Source organism: Schistocerca serialis, chromosome 2 (genome assembly GCF_023864345.2).
Source record: "Schistocerca serialis cubense isolate TAMUIC-IGC-003099 chromosome 2, iqSchSeri2.2, whole genome shotgun sequence".
Taxonomy (NCBI): domain Eukaryota; kingdom Metazoa; phylum Arthropoda; class Insecta; order Orthoptera; family Acrididae; genus Schistocerca; species Schistocerca serialis.
In genome coordinates this window covers 875,423,106-875,444,877 of record NC_064639.1, presented here as the reverse complement: position 1 = coordinate 875,444,877, position 21,772 = coordinate 875,423,106, and the positions used below count along the sequence as shown (strand labels likewise).

At 44.5% G+C, this 21,772-nt stretch overlaps 1 protein-coding gene and 1 pseudogene across 1 annotated transcript in view; one reads left to right on the top strand and one right to left on the bottom strand.

Moving 5' to 3' along the window:
• Window positions 1-334: 334 nt before the first annotated feature.
• LOC126459542 (5S ribosomal RNA) lies at window positions 335-452 on the bottom strand (annotated as a pseudogene).
• A 6,252-nt stretch (window positions 453-6,704) lies between these two features.
• Window positions 6,705-21,772, top strand: part of LOC126458199 (NAD kinase-like) — a 517,930-nt gene continuing 502,862 nt past the window's right edge. Inside the window, exon 1 of the mRNA XM_050095090.1 lies at window positions 6,705-6,886. Coding sequence (XP_049951047.1) covers window positions 6,780-6,886 — 107 coding nt within the window. The 5' untranslated portion in view covers window positions 6,705-6,779. The remainder of the gene's footprint in view (window positions 6,887-21,772) is intronic.

The window sequence follows — 21,772 nt, the reverse complement described above, 5'->3', positions numbered from 1 at the left end:
CTTTCTGAAAGTATTTGTCTGGAGAGTGCTATGTGCGGAAGTGAAACGAGGACGATAAACAGTGTATACAAGAAGAGAATAGAAGCGTTTGGAATATTGTGCTACAGAAGAATGCTCAGGAGTAACTAATGAGCACTCTGTCTTCAGGCCACAAGTGGCCCATCGGGAGCGTCCGACCGCCGTGTCATCCCCAACTGAGGATGCCGATAGGAGGGGCATGTGGTCAGCATACCGCTCTCCCAGTCGTTACGATGGTTTTCTTTGACCGGAGCCGCTACTATTCGGTCGAGTAGCTCCTCAGTTGGCATCACGAGGCTGAGTGCACCCTGAAAAGTGGCAACAACTCATGACGGCCCGGATGGTCACCCATCCAGGTACCGGCCACGCCCGACAGCGCTTAACTTCGGTGATCTGACGGGAACCGGTGTATCCACTGTGGCAAGGCCATTGCCATTAACTAATGAGGAGCTACTGAATAGAATTGGGGAAAAGAGAAATTTGTGGCATAACCTGACTAGAAAGAGGGCTCGGTTGGTAGGACACATTCTGAGACATCAAGGGATCGCCAATTTAATACTGGAGGGAAGCGTCGGGGGTAAATGGTTCAAATGCCTCTGAGCACAATGGGACAACATGTGAGGTTATCAGTCCCCTAAAACTTAGAACTACTTAAACCTAAGTAACCTAAGGACAACCGAGCGAGGTGGCGCAGTGGTAGCACACTGGACTCGCATTCTGGAGGACGACGGTTCAATCCCGCGTCCGGCCATCCTGATTTAGGTTTTCCGTGATTTCCCTAACTTGCTCCAGGCAAATGCTGGGGTGGTTCCTTTGAAAGGGCACGGCCGCCTTCCTTCCCCATCCTTTCCTAATCCGATGAGACCGATGACCTCGCTGTTTGGTCTCTTCCCCCAAACAACCAACCAACCAACCTAAGGACATCACACACATCCATGCCCGAGGCAGGATTCGAACCTGCGACCGCAGCGGTCGCGCGGTTCTCGACTGAAGCGCCTAGGTCCGCAGCTCGTGGTCGTGCGGTAGCATTCTCGCTTCCCGCGTCCGGGTTCCCGGGTTCAATTCCCGGCGGGGTCAGGGATTTTCTCTGCCTCCTGATGACTGGGTGTTGTGTGCTGTCCTTAGGTTAGTTAGGTTTAAGTAATTCTAAGTTCTAGTGGACTGATGACCATAGATGTTAGCCGCCCGCGGTGACCGAGCGGTTCTAGGCGCTTTCATTTGGAACCGCGCGACCGCTACGGTCGCAGGTTCGAATCCTGCATCGGGCATGGATGTGTGTGATGTCCTTAGGTTAGTTAGGTTTAAGTAGTTCTAAGTTCTAGGGGACTGATGACCTGAGATATTAAGTCCCATAGTGCTCAGAGCCACCATAGATGTTAAGTCCCATAGTGCTCAGAGCCATTTGAACCATTTTTTTGAAGCGCCTAGAACCGCTCGGCCACACCGGCCGGCCGTCGGGGGTAAAAATATTAGATGGAGACCAAGAAATTTTAAGCGTATTGTCATATCGCTGGCTTAGTTGTGGAGTATCTTTGCGGGCAGCCGCGTCTGCAGAGAGTCGAGCACGGGACACGAAACTGTTATTTTGTGTAGTGTGTAGCTCTGCATGTAGAAGCATTGTTAGTATGCAGATTAAAGTGTTGCTACAAGCGCTATTACAGTAAAGTGATTAAATATGGAAGTAATACAGAGGAAAAGTGCGTCAAGATGTAATTAAAAATGAGCAGTGCCGCCGATAACGTATTTGTGTATCCTCTCGTTGCGTGTCGCACTGTATCCGCCCCGTGTTCGGTCTCCCAGAATGAACTGATGTGAATCAGTAGAAAATAGTTACCATAAAAGAGTGCAGTCAAGTGCCAGTGTCTTGTAGCGTGCGTGAGGACGTGCGTTCGATCATCGCGTTTCCGCATTATCAAGACTCAGCCGCGCCGCGACGGTTAGGCGCACGCTCGTACAAGTGAGAACTGAGAACTGAAAAATTAACTTTACGAACAGTGTTATATCATTACTAGTGACAAGGAGGACTGTTACCAGATATCTATATGTGTGACGAGCTTAATAACTTCCGTTCGATCATTCGGCTTCCGCATCGTCAACAATCACCCGCGTCGTGTCGGTTACGCGTACGCTCGTCTGAATTATATTTTTGGACTGTTAATCATCAAGATTGTTAATTGGGATAAACATTTACGATTTAGACTGTAAACAGTGCAACCTGTGGTTTTCATATCGTCTCAGAATATAGATGTTCATATCGGACATGGAACAGTATTGTGTTTTAACGTTGCGTGGCTCCCCTAAACCCGCTTGCATATTTCGATAGATAATTTCAGGCAAGCCAGCAGTAGTGTCGAGCAGGACAATACGACCGCCGCGGGATTATCGGGTACGAGGTGTGGACAGGGCGCACGGACACGAAACGAGAAGTCTGTTTAACTCTTTGAAGGGCAGGCAAAACTGTAACTAACCACATACGTAGACGGTTTCAATGGGCGTTGGTCACTGTGGCTAATCACATAGTATTTTCTCCCTTTACCGCTCAGGGGCCAGTAGTCTCTCTGCCAACCACCTAATTGTTGCCTAAAATGTCGCTAGATGGCAGTGCAGGTCTTCTGCGCGAATTTTTGCCACGTATTCAGGACAATAGTTGATACTTCTTCATTGTTAACACCGTTCTTGGAAGCGGCGTGCAGTATTCTCTGTAGCTCTTCTATATACGACTATTTTTTGTAAGTAATTGCTTATATTTATGTGTTGAACACATATAAGTCTACGCGTAATGCAACTTTAAATTGAAATAGAATTTTCCGTGTTTTACAGACAAATTTCTGTGTGGTTAGTGCTGCTAACCACCGCCCTTCTGCTCCACCCAGTATATTTTCTTCGTCTCCATCGAATATGTCTAGCCGAAAAGGAATAACTGAGGACGAATGTTACTGAATTTTATTTGAAGAAATATCTTCTAGTGACAGCAGTGTCGACAGTGATGGCAGTGACCCACATTCACGACAAGCTGTCCAAGTTATAGTCTTGTGTGCAGTCGTGTGGTTCTAAATTTAACCAGTTGTCTTCATGGAAAGAATCATATTATTTCCATGGACAATTATTTTACATCATATGATCTATTCAAGGACCTAAAATCCAATGGCGTGTACGCTTGAGGAACAATAAATCCAAGAAGGAAAAACATACCGTCCGCAGCTCGTGGTCGTGCGGTAGCGTTCTCGCTTCCCACGCCCGGGTTCCCGGGTTCGATTCCCGGCGGGGTAAGGGTTTTCTCTGCCTCGTGATGACTGGGTGTTGTGTGATGCCCTTAGGTTAGTTAGGTTTAAGTAGTTCTAAGTTCTAGGGGACTGATGACCATAGATGTTAAGTCCCATAGTGCCCAGAGCCATTTGAACCAAAAACATACCAAAACTCAAAAGAGGAAAAGCAACTGGAGAGAGGGGAATTCGATTACAAAATAAGCAATGATGGCATAGTAATAAATAGATGGAAAGATAACAGGGCAGTCAACTTGATTTCAACACGTCATTCACCATAGATGTGTCCACAGTAACTCGAAAAATGAAAGATGGAACAATAACCAATATCACTTGTCCAATTGTATTGAAAGACAACAATTCCAGTATGAACTATGTGGATAATATTGATCGACTAAAGTGAGACTATGCTATTGTCAGAAAAAGCAAGAAATGGTGCATGAGATTGTTTCTTCACTTTTTAGACTGCAGTGTGACAAACGTGTTCATTGTGCACAAAGAAATGGAAATGGAGCAGTTCTCCAATAAAGACTTCCATCGAGAGGGTAGAAAATCTTGTTGGCTCCAAAAATAGTTTCAGTGGCAGCTAATTTTGCTTCTGTATCCCAAAGTAGTATAGCAACCCAGACCAAATCACACAATCCATACGTAGACGAAAGTATTAGCCACGAAAGCAGTAAACAACAACCAATTCACTCATCAACCAGAAGATGCGCAGTTTGCAGCTCAAAGAAAAATCCAGTGCGAACAGTGTGGATGTGTTCAGTGTGCAAAGTACCTTTGTGTCTGAGAGCAGGCAAGAACTAAAATAACTAGTTTTTAATTTTCTTGGTATCTCTTGAATCAAAGTTCAACCACCAAATATCGAATTTCTATACTGTTATGGGGTGCTGGTTACCTGTAGTGACCACATCCTTGGGTAACAGAAGAAATATTGAATTTAACTGATGAAAGGAGAAAATATAAAAACGCAGTAAATGAAGCAGGCAAAAGGGAATACAAACGTCTCAAAAATGAGATCGACAGGAAGCGCAAAATGCTAAGCAGGGATGGCTAGAGGACAAATGTAAGGATGTAGAGGCTTATCTCACTAGGGGTAAGATAGATACTGCCTACAGGAAAATTAAAGAGACCTTTGGAGAAAAGAGAGCCACTTGTATGAATATCAAGAGCTCAGATGGAAACCAAGTTCTAAGCAAAGAAGGGAAAGCAGAAAGGTGGAAGGAGTATATAGAGGGTCTATACAAGGGCGATGTACTTGAGGACATTATTATGGAAATGGAAGAGGATGTAGATGAAGATGAAATGGGAGATACGATACTGCGCGAAGAGTTTGACAGAGCACTGAAAGACCTGAGTCGAAACAAGGCCCCGGGAGTAGACAACATTCCATCAGTACTACTGACGGCCTTGGGAGAGCGAGTCCTGACAAAACTCTACCATCTGGTGAGCAAGATGTATGAGACAGGCGAAATACCCTCAGACTTCAAGAAGAATATAATAATTCCAATCCCAAAGAATGCAGGTGTTGACAGATGTGAAAATTACCGAACTATCAGTTTAATAAGTCACAGCTGCAAAATACTACGCGAATTCTTTACAAACGAATGGAAAAACTGGTAGGAGCCGACCTCGGCGAAGATCAGTTTGGATTCCGCAGAAATGTTGGAACACGTGAGGCAATACTGACCCTACGACTTATCTTAGAAGAAGGATTAAGGAAAGGCAAACCTACATTTCTAGCATTTGTAGACGTAGAGAAAGCTTTTGACAATGTTGACTGGAATACTCTCTTTCAAATTCTAAAGGTGGCAGGGGTAAAATACAGGGAGCGAAAGGCTATTTACAATTTGTACAGAAACCAGATGGCAGTTATAAGAGTCGAGGGGCATGAAAGGGAAGCAGTGGTTGGGAAGGGAGTGCGACAGGATTGTAGCCTGTCCCCGATGTTATTCAATCTGTATATTGAGCAAGCAGTAGAGGAAACAAAAGAAAAATTCGGAGTAGGTATTAAAGTCCATGGAGAAGAAATAAAAATGTTGAGGTTCGCCGATGACATTTTAATTCTGTCGGAGACAGCAAAGGACTCGGAAGAGCAGTTGAACGCAATGGACAGTGTCTTGAAAGGAGGATACAAGATGAATATCAACAAAAGCAAAACGAGGATAATGGAATGTAGTCGAATTAAGTCGGGTGATGCTGCGGGAATTAGATTAGGAAATGAGACACTTAAAGTAGTAAAGGAGTTTTGCTATTTAGGGAGTAAAATAACTGATGATGGTCGAAGTAGAGAGGATATAAAATGTAGACTGGCAATGGCAAGGAAAGCGTTTCTGAAGAAGAAAAATTTGTTAACATGGAGTATAGATTTAAGTGTCAGGAAGTCGTTTCTGAAAGTATTTGTATGGAATGTAGCCATGTATGGAAGTGAAACGTGGACGATAAATAGTTTGGACAAGAAGTGAATAGAAGCTTTCGAAATGTGGTGCTACAGAAGAATGCTGAAGAGTAGATGGGTAGACCACATAACTAATGAGCAGGTATTGAATAGAATTGGGGAGAAGAGGAGTTTGTAGCACAACTTGACAAGAAGAAGGGACCGGTTGGTAGGACACGTTCTGAGGCATCAAGGGATCACAAATTTAGCATTGGAGGGCAGCGTGGAGGGTAAAAATCGTAGAGGGAGACCAAGAGATGAATACACTAAGCAGATTCAGAGGGATGTAGGTTGCAGTAAGTACTGGGAGATGAAGTAGCTTGCACAGGATAGAGTAACATGGAGAGCTGCATCAGACCAGTCTCAGGACTGAAGACAACAACAACAAACAAGTGAATTTTTACAAACTCGATGTATAAAACATCTCAAGACAATAAAACCAATGTGTTACAAGTAAAAGAAATTTGCAAATAATTTTTCTTGCCCCACTAGGGTAAATTTTAGTGGTGTTTACCTGCCCCTCAGAGAGTTAAAGGTACCCGACACACATTCGTACTCCCGGGCGTGTTACAAGATGAACACACTAAGCAGATTCAGAACGATGTAGGTTGCAATAGTTACTCGGAGATGAAGAGATTCACACAGGATAGATTAGCTTGGAGAGCTGCGTCAAACCAGTCTTCGTACGGAAGACCACCACCACCACTACAACAACAACAACAACCGCACCACGTGTTCTCCTCTCCCAGTGTTTTGCGATCACCAACACGGCTCAGTGGTGACGTCGCTGGCCTCGGCGTTAGGGTACGTACACGGATTAGCCAGCTGCGTAAACACTGGGGTGTCGCTGACAGCCCAGCTGGAGCGCTAACAGGTGGTGGCGGCCCCAGAGCGGGGCCGCGCGGCGGGCGCCTGCCCCGTGGTGGGGGGCGAGGCCGGCGCTGGCCGTGTGACCGCCCGCCAGGCGCAGTCAGTCTGCGGCCGGCTTTCACCTGCGGCCGAACTCTGTGAGCGTGGGGCGGCCGGCGGTTGCGACTCTACACCACACCACACTCTGCACCATGACGTCGTCGCCGGACAGCGGCCTGTCGCTGGAGGAGCAGCTGGAGCGCAAGCTGTCGCTGGAGAGCCTCGACTGCCTGGACGTCCAGACGCTCATCTCCATGTGGTGAGCGACGGCTGCTCCCAGTGTCGTGTTTATATGTGTGTGTGTCATACAGCGATCAGCTGCTTATGTAAGTGCGACCGTGTTTACGCCTCGCTCTGAGCAGCTGAGTCGGCTGCAGCCGGGAAGTGTCACGGTGCTTCGTGGCTGTCTCGAAGAGCCAAACCTCAGTTCTTAGTACAGTCGACTGCTCGCAAGTTCTCCTCTCACCACCGGATTCTTCCCAAGCACGGTGCTCTGTTAAAGCACTTCTGGCGAAAGCGGATGGTTTCTTTGAGTAAGCCACGGCTGACGCCGTTTCCCATCCTTGTCCTACTGACTTGACGCGTCGTCTCTAATGACCTCGACCGAGCGAGGTGACGCAGTGGTAAGGCACTGGATGACGGCTGTTCAAATCACTTTCCGGCCACATATTTAGGATTTTTGTGGTTTTCCTACATCGCTTTTGTTGAATGCTGTGGTGTTTTCTACGAAACGACGCGGCCGATTTCCCTTTCCATCCTTCCCCATTGCGAGTCTATGTTCCATCTGTAATGATATCTTCCTTCCTTCCTTCCGCACGGATCAGTACATAGAACTGGGAGACAAATTAGTAAAAGTTGAAGATCCAGAATGATATGGACCAGCCGCGCGGGGTAGCCGTGCGGTGTTGGGAGTCATGTCACGTTTCGCGCGGCTCTCCCCGTCGGAGGTTCGAGTCCTCCCTCCGGCATGAGTGTCTGTGTTGTCCTTAGCATAAGTTAGTTTAAGTTAGATTAAGTAGTGCGTAAACCTAGGGACCGTTGACCTCAGCAGTTTGGCCCCATAGTTAAAAAATAAAAAGATATGGACTGTGGATGAGGGTCAGAGAACAGACCCAAGTGGGAGATTTTCAAGTGTCGTGGGTGAAAAGAATGAGTACTCTAATGAGAAGCAGTTTTCTAGCCTAGAATTCGATCAGCATTATAACGTTTGAGTTGTCTCTAATGTTGAAGTCAGCAAATGCTCTGCAATGACTGAGAAATGTTGCTGAGTTTTAAGGCTTGCAGTAATGACCAAAGCTGCCCTGATTCACAAAAAAGTGTAGCTGGTAAAGGGCCATCTATGACAAACCCTGTAACAGCAAGACAAAAATGCTTCGGTCTGTTTACTTTATTTGTACGGCATGTTGACTCTTGGTAAACAAAAGTCTGCCGGCCCCTGTGACCGAGCGGTTCTGGGCGCTTCAATCCGGAACCGCGCTGCTGCTACGGTCGCAGGTTCGAATCCTGCCTCGGCCATGGATGTGTGTGATGTCCTCAGGTTAGTTAAATTTAAGTAGTTCTAAGTCTAGGGGATTGATGACCTCAGATGTTAAGTCCCATAGTGCTTAGCGCCATTTGAACCATTTCAAAAAAAGTCTGTATTCAGGAAACAAAAATATTCCTCACCAGTTTTTTGTTGTCCTTTTCCCTCCACCTCCGTACTTTGTTGCTGTTGCTAATATGTGTATTTTATCCGATCTTCAACATAATTACCAACAAACATACGATATTCATATATGCATATATAGAGGTACGTTACTGTTCCTAAGACGATTGTCAAGTTTTCGCGTTCTGGAGGACGACGGTTCTAACCCGCGTCCGACCATCCTGATTCAGGTTTCTCGTAATTTCCCTAAGTCGCTTAAGGAAAATGACGGAATCGTTCCTTCGAAAGGGCACTGCCGCTTTCCTTCCCCAACCTTCCCTAATCCGAGCTTTTGCTCCGTATCTAATGACGCCGTTGTCGACGGAACGTTAGACACTAATCTACTCCTCCTTCTCCTTTGTCAAGTTTAACCTTTAGTTATTTAATTTTCTATACAATTAGCCTATAATCCAACTCCGCGTAATCTTTGGTTTCTTCCCCAAATTTATTTTCAGACTGGCAAGTTCAAAGAGTTCAAGTGAGAGATTACCTCATATCTTACTTCACCCAGTGACCATCTCTTATAACTTAATCGACAAATTGTGCTATAATCGTGTTTTATATCCTACGTTCATTGGGAAGTAATTCTACAGGTTGTGTACTGAGAATCTGCTTGCCATACTGCCTGTACAGACGCTCATGTAACATCGAAATGCAGAGCTCGTTTAGATGTTTACAACGATACAGACTGTGAAGCAGGCCTGCTCCCTTTTCATTTTACAAAACTGTTGGCACCATTTTGATTCCAGAACGAGATGCATTGCTACAAAAGGCCATGGATGTCTAATGCTCGAAACTTTGGTAAGAATAATCAAATGTTTTTGAAAGTGAAATGACGTGTCATTGCAATCCAGTGACGAATTTTACCTGTACAATTGTAATGCTTTAATTCAGCTTCTTTTGCTGAGTAGGTTTCCTGTGTCTAAGTTAATTTGCAGTACTTCCTTTTCATGTCTTATTCTGATACCTTTCTTCTGTCTGATGGCGAAAGTTCCCTCACATATTTAGCTGCTGATTGTACAGATTCACCGCTGTCTTTCGTCCCCACGGTTCAATTTTGTTATGACTACAGTAAAACTGACGATGTCGAGGTCAGAAGAGACAGAGGACAAACTCAAACTTGAGAAGGGTGGTGAGGGAGATCGTCTGTGCCCTGTCCAAAGCAATTATCAGAGAATTCGCATTTAGTTGTGTAGGGGAAATCACAGGAGACCAAAATGTAGAAGGCTGTGTTTGGTATTTGAACCCCGTCCACCCTTAATGTTAATCCAGTGCCTAAACCAAGCAGCCAGTGTAACACACTTAACAGTTCTACGGTACCGTGCTCTGCACTCTGCTCGGTTGTGTGCTTATTTGGTCAGTTTGCACGTTTGTTTCTGTCTGAGCTTTATCGTCGCCATCTTTCCTAGAGCTCCACCCAGCGCTTCAACAGTTTCTTAAACACTTGCAGTAAAAGGCAGGCGACGTTAAGTATTTCTAAAAACAGCGTCCGTTTATCGGTGCTACGCTCCGATGCCCCCGTGTACCGTCGACAGTGTGCAATCGTTATGATGGGGCCAACTGTAGAAATTCTTCGTGGCCACGATAATACAGGGCTGTTACAAATGATTGAAGCGATTTCATAAATTCGCTGTAGCTCCATTCATTGACATATGGTCACGACACACTACAGATACGTAGAAAAACTCATAAAGTTTTGTTCGGCTGAAGCCGCACTTCAGGTTTCTGCCGCCAGAGCGCTCGAGAGCGCAGTGAGACAAAATGGCGACAGGAGCCGAGAAAGCGCATGTCGTGCTTGAAATGCACTCACATCAGTCAGTCATAACAGTGCAACGACACTTCAAGACGAAGTTCAACAAAGATCCACCAACTGCTAACTCCATTCGGCGATGGTATGCGCAGTTTAAAGCTTCTGGATGCCTCTGTAAGGGGAAATCAACGGGTCGGCCTGCAGTGAGCGAAGAAACGGTTGAACGCAAGTTTCACGCGTAGCCCGCGGAAGTCGACGAATAAAGCAAGCAGGGAGCTAAACGTACCACAGCCGACGGTTTGGAAAATCTTACGAAAAAGGCTAAAGCAGAAGCCTTACCATTTACAATTGCTACAAGCTCTGACACCCGATGACAAAGTCAAACGCTTTGAATTTTCGGCGCGGTTGCACCAGCTCATGGAAGAGGATGCGTTCAGTGCGAAACTTGTTTTCAGTGATGAAGCAACATTTTTTCTTAATGGTGAAGTGAACAGACACAATGTGCGAATCTGGGCGGTAGAGAATCCTCAAGCATTTGTGCAGCAAATTCGCAATTCACCAAAAGTTAACGAGTTTTGTGCAATCTCGCGGTTTAAAGTTTACGGCCCCTTTTTCTTCTGCGGAAAAAACGTTACAGGACACGTGTATCTGGACTTGCTGGAAAATTGGCTCATGCCACAACTGGAGACCGACAGCGCCGACTTCATCTTTCAACAGGATGGTGCTCCACCGCACTTCCATCATGATGTTCGGCATTTCTTAAACAGGAGATTGGAAAACCGATGGATCGGTCGTGGTGGAGATCATGATCACCAATTCATGTCATGGCCTCCACTCTCTCCCGACTTAACCCCATGCGATTTCTTTCTGTGGGGTTATGTGAAAGATTCAGTGTTTAAACCTCCTCTACCAAGAAACGTGCCAGAACTGCGAGCTCGCATCAACGATGCTTTCGAACTCATTGATGGGGACATGCTGCGCCGAGTGTGGGAGGAACTTGATTATCGGCTTGATGTCTGCCGAATCACTAAAGGGGCACATATCGAACATTTGTGAATGCCTAAAAAAACTTTTTGAGTTTTTGTATGTGTGTGCAAAGCATTGTGAAAATATCTCAAATAATAAAGTTATTGTAGAGCTGTGAAATTGCTTCAATCATTTGTAATAACCCTGTACTATGTTCCGTTGGCAGTCAAAGAGTTGAGAGACAGTTACCCTTCAAAAAGTTTGTTTCCTTGCGTCAGTCCTCTGTGGCCCCAGCGAAGGCTGCGCAGCTGGTGGTCAGCTTTGACCCACTGCGGACTGAGTGTTGCGTGTACGCAGTAGTGTCGAGTTTTGCGCATAACGCTGTCACGGCAGCCGAAAGTTGTTTGGAATGCAGTATGAGAACAGGCTGAGCGCAGATGAGAGCGCTCTTCCATGGACTGAACAATTCAGTGTTATGGAGCACTGACATCAGTTGAAGAGTGCAACTGCCAAACGATCTGAGTTGCCAGATCTTGCATTTCCGAGGAGAAGTTTTACAGAAGCTCGAAAATTAGCACGAGCTTCAACCCTACGTGCTTTTGATACTTTCCACAATTAAACTTTGTCTCAAAATCTGGCAGGATACCCTAAAGATTCTGGTCGTATGTGAAGTACAGCAGCGGAAAGACATGATAAGTACCTTTACTGCGCGATAACAATGCTGATGTTACTGATGACAGTGCTGCTAAAGTAGAGGCACTGTGTACAGTTTTCCGAAATTCCTTCACCGAAGGAGACGAAGACAATAATCCAGAATTCGAACCAAGAACAACTGCCAACATGAGTAACTCAAAAGTAGATATCCTCGGTGCAGCAAAGGAGCTTAAATCACCTGATAAAGGCAAGGACACCGTTCCTGATTGTATACTAGTCAGGTTCCTCTCAGAGTATGCTGATGCAATAGCTCCAATTTTAGCAATCATATACAACCGATCGCTCGTAGAAAGAGCCGTACCTAATGAAAGTTGCACATGTTACACCAATACACGAGACTGGAAATTGGTGTAATCCGCTAACGTCCATTTGCAGTAGGATTTTGGAACATGTACTATGTTCGAACCTTATGAGTTATCTCGAGGAAAACGATTTATTGATAAAAACAGCTAACACGGATTCAGAAAATATCTTTCTTGTGAAACACAACTAGCTCTGTTATCTCGTACTAATGAGTGCTATTGCTTGAGGATGTCACATTGATTCCATATTTTTAGATTTTCGGAAGGCTTTTGACACCGTACCTCAAAAGCGACTTCTAATCAAATTACGTGCCTATGCACTATAGTCTCAGTTGTGCGACTGGATTTGTGATTTCCTGTCAAAGGTCACAGTTGGTAGTAACTGACTGAAAGTCATGGAGTAAAACAGAAGTACAGTCTGCCCCTGTGGCCGAGCTGCTCTAGGAGCGTCAGTCCAGAACCGCGCTGCTCGAATCCTGCCTCGGGCATGGATGTGTGTGATGTCGTTAGGTTGGTTAGGTTTAAGTAGTTCTAAGTGTAGGTGACTGATGACCTCAGATGTTAAGTCCCATAGTGCTTAGAGCTATTTGAACCATTTTTAAAACAGAAGTAATGTCTGGCGTTCCCCAGGGAAGCTTTATAGGTCCCCTGTTCTTCCTCATTTACATAAACGTGTTAGAAGACAATCTGCTTAACTCTCTTAGATTGTTTGCAGAGATGCTATCATTACCGTCTTATAAAGTCATTAGATGCTCAAAACAAATTGAAAAACGATATTTATATGGTGCGAAAAGTGGCAATTGATTGTAAATAATGGAAAACGTCGAGTCATCCACATGAGTACCAAAAGGAAACTGCTGAATTTCGGTTACACGATAAATCACAAAAATCTAAAGGCTATAAATTTAACTAAATACTTTTCAAATAGATAATATTGTAGGTAAAGCAAAGGAAAATCTAAGATTTATTGGCCAGACACTGAGAAAATGCAACAGGTCTACTAAAGAGACTGCCTACACTACTCCTGTACGTCCTCTCCTTAAGTATTGTTGTGCGATGTGTGTTTCCGATCAGATAGGATTGACGGAAGTCATAGAAAAAGTTCAAAGAAGGACAGCTCGCTTTATAGTATCGCGAAATATTGAAAAGAGGGCCACGGATATGATACATGAACTGATTCCAGTCATTAAAACAGACATTTTTCGTTGCGGCAGGATCTTCTCCTGAAATTTCAATCAGCAACTTTCTCCTCAGAGTGTGAAAATATTTGTTGGTGGCCACCTACATAGGGAAGAATGATAATCATAATAAAATAAGAGGAGAGGAGGGGAGATTAGTGTTTGACGCCTCGTCGACAACGAGGTCATTAGAGACGGAGCACAATTTCTGATTGGGGAAGGAAATCGGCCGTGCCCTTTCGAAGGAACCATCCTGGAATTTGCCTGAAGCGATTTAGGGAAGTCACGGAAAACCTAAATCAGGAAGGCCGGACACGGGTTTGAACTGTCCTCCTCCCGAATGCGAGGCCAATGTGCTAACCAGTGCGCCACATCGCTCGGTAATAAAATTAGAGAAATCAAATCAGAGCATACGCAGAAAGATGTAAGTGTTCGTTTTTCCCGCGCGCTGTTCAAGAGTGGAACGATGGAGAAGTAGCTTGAAGATGGTTCGATGAACCATCTGCCAGGCACCTAACTGTTAGTAGCAGAGTAATCTTGTAGATGTAGATGTGGATGCAGATGTAGAATCAAAGAAGACTGTAAGTCTTTTTACACATAACTTACTTGTAGCCAACAAATCGAGAAGATACGCTGATACCACAGGATTACGCTGCTCTCCTTATCACTGAAAAAAAAGACAATTTAGAACATAAATATTTAATTAAGAACGTTCGAGGTGCCATACCACGGAATTGACTGGTTCTAAGTGCCAATTACAAAGTTTTTGTTTCAGGTGCCATAAATACTAAGGCACTGTTTTCTGTTTGTTTTAACTAATAGAACTGTAGTCAATTCTTTCTTATATTTTTCAAATTTTCATATGAGAATAACGAAATTAAATTCCAGAAAAAATTTCTTAGTATTGAATTGTGGTTCTTAAGCAGCCCCATTCTTGGGAACTGATGTTGCAAAACCTACTGTAAGACTCCCCGAGCAGTTGAGGAAGAAATGGCAACATCGTCGAAGGTCTTTCTGTTTTGAAGCTGATAAACATGGTCGTTCTTTCAGATGAGATACGGTATGACATGCACCAAGACTGATCTCTTCCTTCTTTTCAATACAAGCTGTTTTTTCCATTCTTGTGTTGCATAGTGCGAATTTTTAATAGTTATTTGAAACTCATGAGTAGGAGGCACTTTGATCCTAAATGCATTTGGAGGTCTTACACGTCTGCACAGACAGCTATGTTTCAGCAGCATTTTAAAAATCAAAAGTGTCACTTGTATGCATTGGAATTACATGGAATGGGTTCATGGCTTTAGCTGACTCATCTACCTTGTGTAAATCTTGCGGAACAATGGCCTTGTTTACGTTCCTTCTGCAAATTATTGTACTGTTTTTGAAACCCAAATGACCACTTCCCGTGCGTCAACTAAATGGAGAAGTTGATGCATGACATTTAGAACTCCAGAGGGAAGCATTGCTTTGCGGAAACACCGTAACCATCTTGTAATGACTGAAACACATCTGGAGACATGCAACAGAGCGCCAAGAACTCAGTATCATTGGATACGCGTTTTTCTAAAAAATGGCACTTTGACATTTCCACGTCTCAGTAACTGTTCTTGGCAGTGACCATACAAGCTTTCGTATTTACAAGACACTCTTCCGCATTTTTCTTTAGGTTTGAGACAACCATCGCACTATACTCTTATTTAAATTTATTACGTGTTTTACACGGTTTTTACCGTAGTGAATTTATCAGAAATTACGATTGCGGTATTTAGTTAAATATTAATTAAAGTTGTTTACAAGTTTTGGTTTTGCAACAGAGTTGTCATTTCCTCTTTACACGTAATTTCGCCGGCCAGAGTGGCCAAGCGGCTCTAGGCGCTACGGTCTGGAGCCGCGCGACCGCTTCGGTCGCAGGTTCGAATCCTGCCTCGGGCATGGATATGTGTGATGTCCTTAGGTTAGTTAGGTTTAAGAAGTTCTAAGTTCTAGGGGACTGATGACCTCATTTGTTAAATCCCATAGTGCTCAGAGCCATTTGAACCAACATCGGTATGGCGGAAACGCAGTCGTATATTCTCGCATGCAAACGATCATAAAGCTGCCGAAAGGTGATCAACTCCTCTCGGGTGATCAACCGAGTGGTGACGTCGTCTTGTCGGAACGTTTCGTTGAGTTTCGTACCCTTCATCCTCAAGCGAGATGACAATGATGGGTACTAAACTCATCGAAACGTTGACACAAGACGACGGCACCACACGGCTGATCACCCGAGAAGAGTTCGTCGCTGGAATACGCCGAGAAAGCCTGCAATCTGCCGAAAGGTATCCTGCAATACATTGTCCCAAGATCTTCAACTTTTTGTTGCAATTCGACAGTTATTCTTGCAGGCTCTGGAGAACGACTAAATTTCCGCATCACCGTGTCCCATGCGTGTTCAGTTGGCCACAGAGCTAACTATCTTGCTGACCAGGGCACTTGTACGTCACGAAATGTCTTTGCCTCGCAGCAGCCGTATGTGGAAGTGCGTTGTTCAGCTGAAAACGCAAATCATTCTCGTGTCGAAAAAAATGACAGTAGCACGGAGGTGATAAACTGTGCAGTGTAGCGGGCACTGATTACTTTATCCTGCAGAAAGACCAAATGTGACGGCGAGCTGTGATTGACGGTCCCCGTCCCGCCCCCACCGTGAAGCGTGGGCTGGGACCTGTATGTCGTGGGCGAAAGCACCCCGGAATAGGTCCCTCCTAGGTCTACGCTGTACGCGTGCACGTCCATCACTCGCGTACAGACAGAACCCACTCTCATCACTGAAGACAATAGAACGACTTTCCACTTTCCAGCCGTCTTTCTCACGACACTAGAGCAGGGGTTTCCAACAAAATTTTCTCGAGGACCCCCTCATCGTGCATGATTGGTATCTTGTCATATCACAGTACCAAGTACCTAAAAAAGCCAAATTAAGAGTCTCTTTATACGTTTTCTATTTTTGATACTTAGAAAAACATTGACATATTCATTCTTGAAAAAATATTGAGCTTAAAACTTTTTCAATTTAGCTATCATTGTTATTGTTAAATTGAAAAGTATGAAAGTCACACGACACGAAAGCAGCGCATTTGCTGCATTCAATACGAAACTGCCAAGACGCCTAAGTGATAGTTTCATACTTTCTGCGATATGATTAGCGCTCTCGCACCTCATTTGTGTTTATATGGACATACCTATACAGTAGACATTCAAGATGATAAAATGTCTAGGTTTATTAGATTACAAAACACAAACTGTTTCACAGTTTCGAATCAGCGTATCGAAACATTACATTGTACTGTTTCATTTGTTTCGAAACAGTTACGTGTTTCAGTTTGCCCATCTCTACTACTGTTTTAATACAGAATATTGAATATGTAAACAATACTGTCTGTGAAAGCACTGGAAATAAATTAACAATGGCCGATTGTCGTGTGAAATGCGAGTTTCTGTGTAAAGTGACTGTCGGTTGTCAGCTGCAAAGGGACAGCGCGCGTAGTCTAACGGCATACAGCAGAACTATTTGCCTCTATCTAATTCTAGTTTTGCGCTAGTGTGTGCTAGTGTCAGTTGGCTCTAGGTAGACGCTTGACGCAGAAGTTAGCGTTCGTTAAAGCTCTGCTCATGCAGGAAGCGGCCAAAACTAAAAATCTGTTTTAATATTTTAATACGAAATATATTTAATATATTTTTTTATTCTTATAGCATCTTGCGGACCCCTCTGGCATAGCTCGCGGACCCCTAGTGGTCCGCGGACCACCTGTTGGGAACCAATGCATTAGAGTAACCGTGCTTGGCAGTGTTTTGGTTTCAGTGGCAGCCTGACCAATGGCACACGTGGTGTTAGTCCTGCTGCAAGCAGACGGCACCAACTGATGCTTGGTGACACAGTAGGCGCGACATGCGCCCAGATTTCTTCCCTGGATGATATTCGGTAGGCCACCGCTGCTCAGTATGTATGTGTCGCTCCTGCAGCCCCGGATCTACGATATTTCCGGACCGCGGCAAAAATTGATTGAGATGCCTCGCCCCGCCCCCTCCCCTCCCCCCTCACCATCGAGCGTTTGAGTTAGGCCGTCTTAAATTTAAAAAAATAGATATCTCAAAAATATGTTAATTTTGAAGCTCACATCTTTCTCAGGAGTCTGATAGATAAAACATACATGTTCAAGGAACTGTAAGACTTGTTATCGGTCTTAAGACTGCCAAAGTGCAGTGCCACGCCTCGTCAGACAGCATTCTTCTATCGCACGTCACTGTATTTCGCTCTGTGGAATTCAAACGTGTGTATTTTGTAATGGAAGCCATCAAGCCTATATTCAGGACAGTACAAATTAGAATGCCCTGTGATGCCTCTCCGACTCCCAGTCCGCCGGTTTAACGTCCTACCCCCCTTTAAAAAAACTCACATTTAATAATGGTAGGGGTTATTTGTGAGCCGGACGCTGTGGCCGAGCGGTTCTAGGCGCTTCAATCCGGAACCACGCTGCTGCTACGGTCGCAGGTTCGAATCCTGCCTCGGGCATGGATGTGTGTGATGTCCTTAGGTTAGTTAGGTTTAAGTAGTTCTAAGTCCAGGTGACTGATGACCTCAGATGTTAAGTCCCATAGTGCTTAGAGCCATTGAACTATTTTTTTAAGGGTTTGTGACAGAGAGAATAAGAACTCTTTAGAAAATTTACGCTCCTTATTGCCTACTAGCTAATAACTTTCGCTTTTGCGTGACATAAAATTACATATAGGGAACATAAAACCAGTAAAGACAAGCGACAAGCAAGACAGTACACATTTCGTCAATCCTTAGATCCCAGCATTTTTTTTTCTCTCTAATCTTGCTACAGCTTTATATGCCGTGCTTTCGTTTTTGCGAAAGAATCTGTTACCTCACAAAGTTCATCAAACGTTTTGCTGCGTAACAATATGTCGTTGTCTGATACTGAAGAAGCGGTTAATGCGAATACTACCCAAGATCGGCGTGGTTTCGCAATTTGATTACGTCTATTTTGTCACTGTCAGCCAGAATAAACGAAATAGGCCTTCCTAATATTGCACCGATTGTAACACACGTCAAATAAGCGAGACTGTTTTGGCACAAATGGTTATTTTTATCTACTTCATTTACATAAATAACACTATTGAATGTAATTCACGAAGTAGCAATATCAAATGCCTATTAGGCCTACTACAAGCAAAAAGTTTTATGTTCGGAAATAGTTTTACAGTCCATTCATATGCTCCAGTTTCCCAAGCATGAGATCGAAAAGTAGTAGAACGAAATTTTTGTATAAATTTGGAATAGTCATATTCTTACATATAATTTGTGTGATGTCCTCGTTTCTTCTCCTTCCTCACTCTTATACACACTCTTGTCATCACTAATTCTGTAAATATTCCTGCCATGGTCAAAACTTATTCGCCAGTTAACTTCTCTAACTCTGTCGGAATCACCGGTCCAGTTATCCCGCGCTTATTCTCCGGTTAGGCGTTAGTAAATGTTCGTACAACGCGTTTTCCGCGCTATTCCGAGAATAGAACTTAACCGGCTGCTAACCGGGGACTGTACAAGTGGCCATTAGAAGTGTACGGTTCTGTCAAAAATTTTCTGTCAAAATTTCATTTTCTTGGATACAACGAGAAGATAATATGTAATCCTTCTTACCTATTATTGCTCTTAGTCGTTTATTTCCACTCTGGTTGTCTGAATGGATTTCGCCAATAATTATAGGAACACTTACCATTCGCTCACCCAATCCACAACATAAACAAACAGCGATGGGCGTTCAAAATGGTTCAAATGGCTCTGAGCACCATGCGACTTAACTCCTGAGGACATTAGTCGCCTAGAACTTAGAACTAATTAAACCTAACTAACCTAAGGACATCACACACATCCATGCCCGAGGCAGGATTCGAACCTGCGACCGTAGCGGTCACGCGGTTACAGACTGAAGCGCCTAGAACCGCACGGCCACAACGGCCGGCGATGGGCATTCAACCGTTCGGCTTTATTCAGCTCACCTCGTATAGCCTCGTCCCCTTTTGTCTGCGGGAAAGTTTTTTTTATTCCTAGATGCAACGGATATTCACCTGGCAGAGCCATCACATACAGTATGCACGCATTCAAAAATCGACTTACGATTCGGTAAGAAATTAACTTAGAATGTGTTGAAAAATGTTCAAAAACCAACAGGAATATGTTTCAAAATTATAGAACAGCTGACCAACGTGCTCTGGGTGCTAACCGCTTTCTGAAACAAGTTTTTTTCGTTCAAGAATATGAAGTTGGCGCCCCCTGGAATTGCCGCCAGTGGCAGGTACCTCGGTTTTCCCTCCCCTAGATCCGGGCCTGCGCTCATGGACGATCATCTGTCCTACGTTGACATCCACAACCTTTTCTTCATGTGCGGGAATGTTCCACGCACAGCTGTTGAAAGCAGTGACACACTACTGATACACCGGACCTAACATTTTCAGCAGTCCGTCGACGTCCACCTAGCTTCTCACAGGCCCACAATGCGACTCCTTTGAAATGGCTGAAGCTGTGCAACAAGAGTTTGTACTCGTTGGTGGGGGATGGTTATCCCCTGGAACGAGTGTTGCAAACGCTCTTCACCTCTAAACTCAGCACATTTACCTCCCACAGAATCACAACAAGGGGCCTCCTGAGTGCCATCTGATCGTTGATGACCGTGACAGATAAGTCGGCAACACTACTGATCCCTCAGTGTGCACATATTATAATGCGGTGTCCCTGAACACAGTGTTTAAAGGGGTTGTATTTTTTTCCCGACAGTTAACATACACTACTGGCCATTACAATTGCTACACCACGAAGATGATGGGCTACAGACCCGAAATTTAACAGACATTTTTTCGGGTGAATCCAAGTTCTGTTTACAGCATCATGATGGTCGCATCCGTGTTTGGCGACATCGCGGTGAACGCACATTGGAAGCGTGTATTCGTCATCGCCATACTGGCATATCAACCGGTGTGATGGTATGGGGTGCCATTGGTTACACGTCTCGATCACCTCCTGTTCGCATTGACGGCACTTTGAACAGTGGATGTTACATTTCAGATGTGTTACGACCCGTGGCTCTACCCTTCATTCTATCCCTGCGAAACCCTACATTTCAGCAGGATAATGCACGACCGCATGTTGCAGGTCCTGTACGGGCCTTTCTGAATACAGAAAATGTTCGACTGCTGCCCTGGCCAGCACATTCTCCAGATCTCTCACCAATTGAAAACGTCTGGCCAGTGGTGGCCGTGCAACTGGCTGGTCACAATACGCCAGTCACTACTCTTGATGAACTGTGGTATCGTGTTGATGCTGCATCCAAGTTCTGTTTGACTCAATGCCCATGCGTATCAAGGCGGTTATTAAGGGCAGAAGTCGTTCTGGGTACTGATTTCTCAGGATCTATGCTCCCAAGTCGCGTGAAAATGTAATCACATATCAGTTCTAGTATAATATATTTGTCCAATGAATACCCATTGATCATCTGCATTTCTTATTGATGTAGCAATTTTATTGGCCAGTAGTGTAAAATAAATATCCCCTTCCACTTGAAAATTTAAGTCAAAGGACGTGAAAGAGAGAGGAGTTACCTGGGTATTGTTTCTTTGGCAGCTTTAATTTTTAGATTCCTTGAGACGTCAGCTGAGCGTAAATGCTAATTTTTACAGACCAGTGACCTACTAATATCTACACCTACATCAGCATCTATATTCTAGAAGGGACCTTACTGTGTGTGGCGTAGGGTACTTTTGTGTACCGCTGTTACTTAGGACCTTGTCCTGTCTGAAAGAACAGATACAGCTTTGCATTTTGAAATTATTTTTACTTCTGGGTTGCTGTCTCGTTACTGTCCAATTTACACCTAGTCGGTTGCTGTAAAGTCTACAGGTCACGGGCTTGTTCGTTATGTAACCACGGCTTAGGCTTGAGGTAGCCCTGCTGCGTCAATAATAAGTGGACCTCGTGGTTAATGCGACCAACTTCCGTTGGGCGTTTCTCTGCTGTACTCGTATTTATGAGAAGTTCTTCCTTTACGTACGTAAGTCGGGAACAGTATCAGTACGATTGGAAGGTCAACTCGGTAGGAGTGGAACGATATGATTTGGACCCCTCCCGTGTAGAGTCGTGGTACACCGCAGCGGTGAGCTGTTCGCCCTTGAAGCGGCAACGGCCGTGTCTGATAGCGGCAGTGCCTTCCGCTGTCACGATACGCGCAGGCGCCCCTCACCCAGAACCCCGCAACAGCCTTGGCGTTACGCGCGCACCGCACTGCTGTTTCACGAGCTGGCGTAGCGGAATGGAGTGGACCTCCTGCCATCTCGTTACACGAGAGCCGCAGTTTTTCTTTCTTTCTTTTAGAAAAAAAGAAAATATATGTTTTGCTAAAAATCATTTTATTATTTCCGGAAATGTTCACGTTTAAATTTAATACACTTTTATATAGGTTCGAAGCAGTTTTGGGAAATATTTTGCCTCAATGAAGATGGTACCTTGTAACACGCC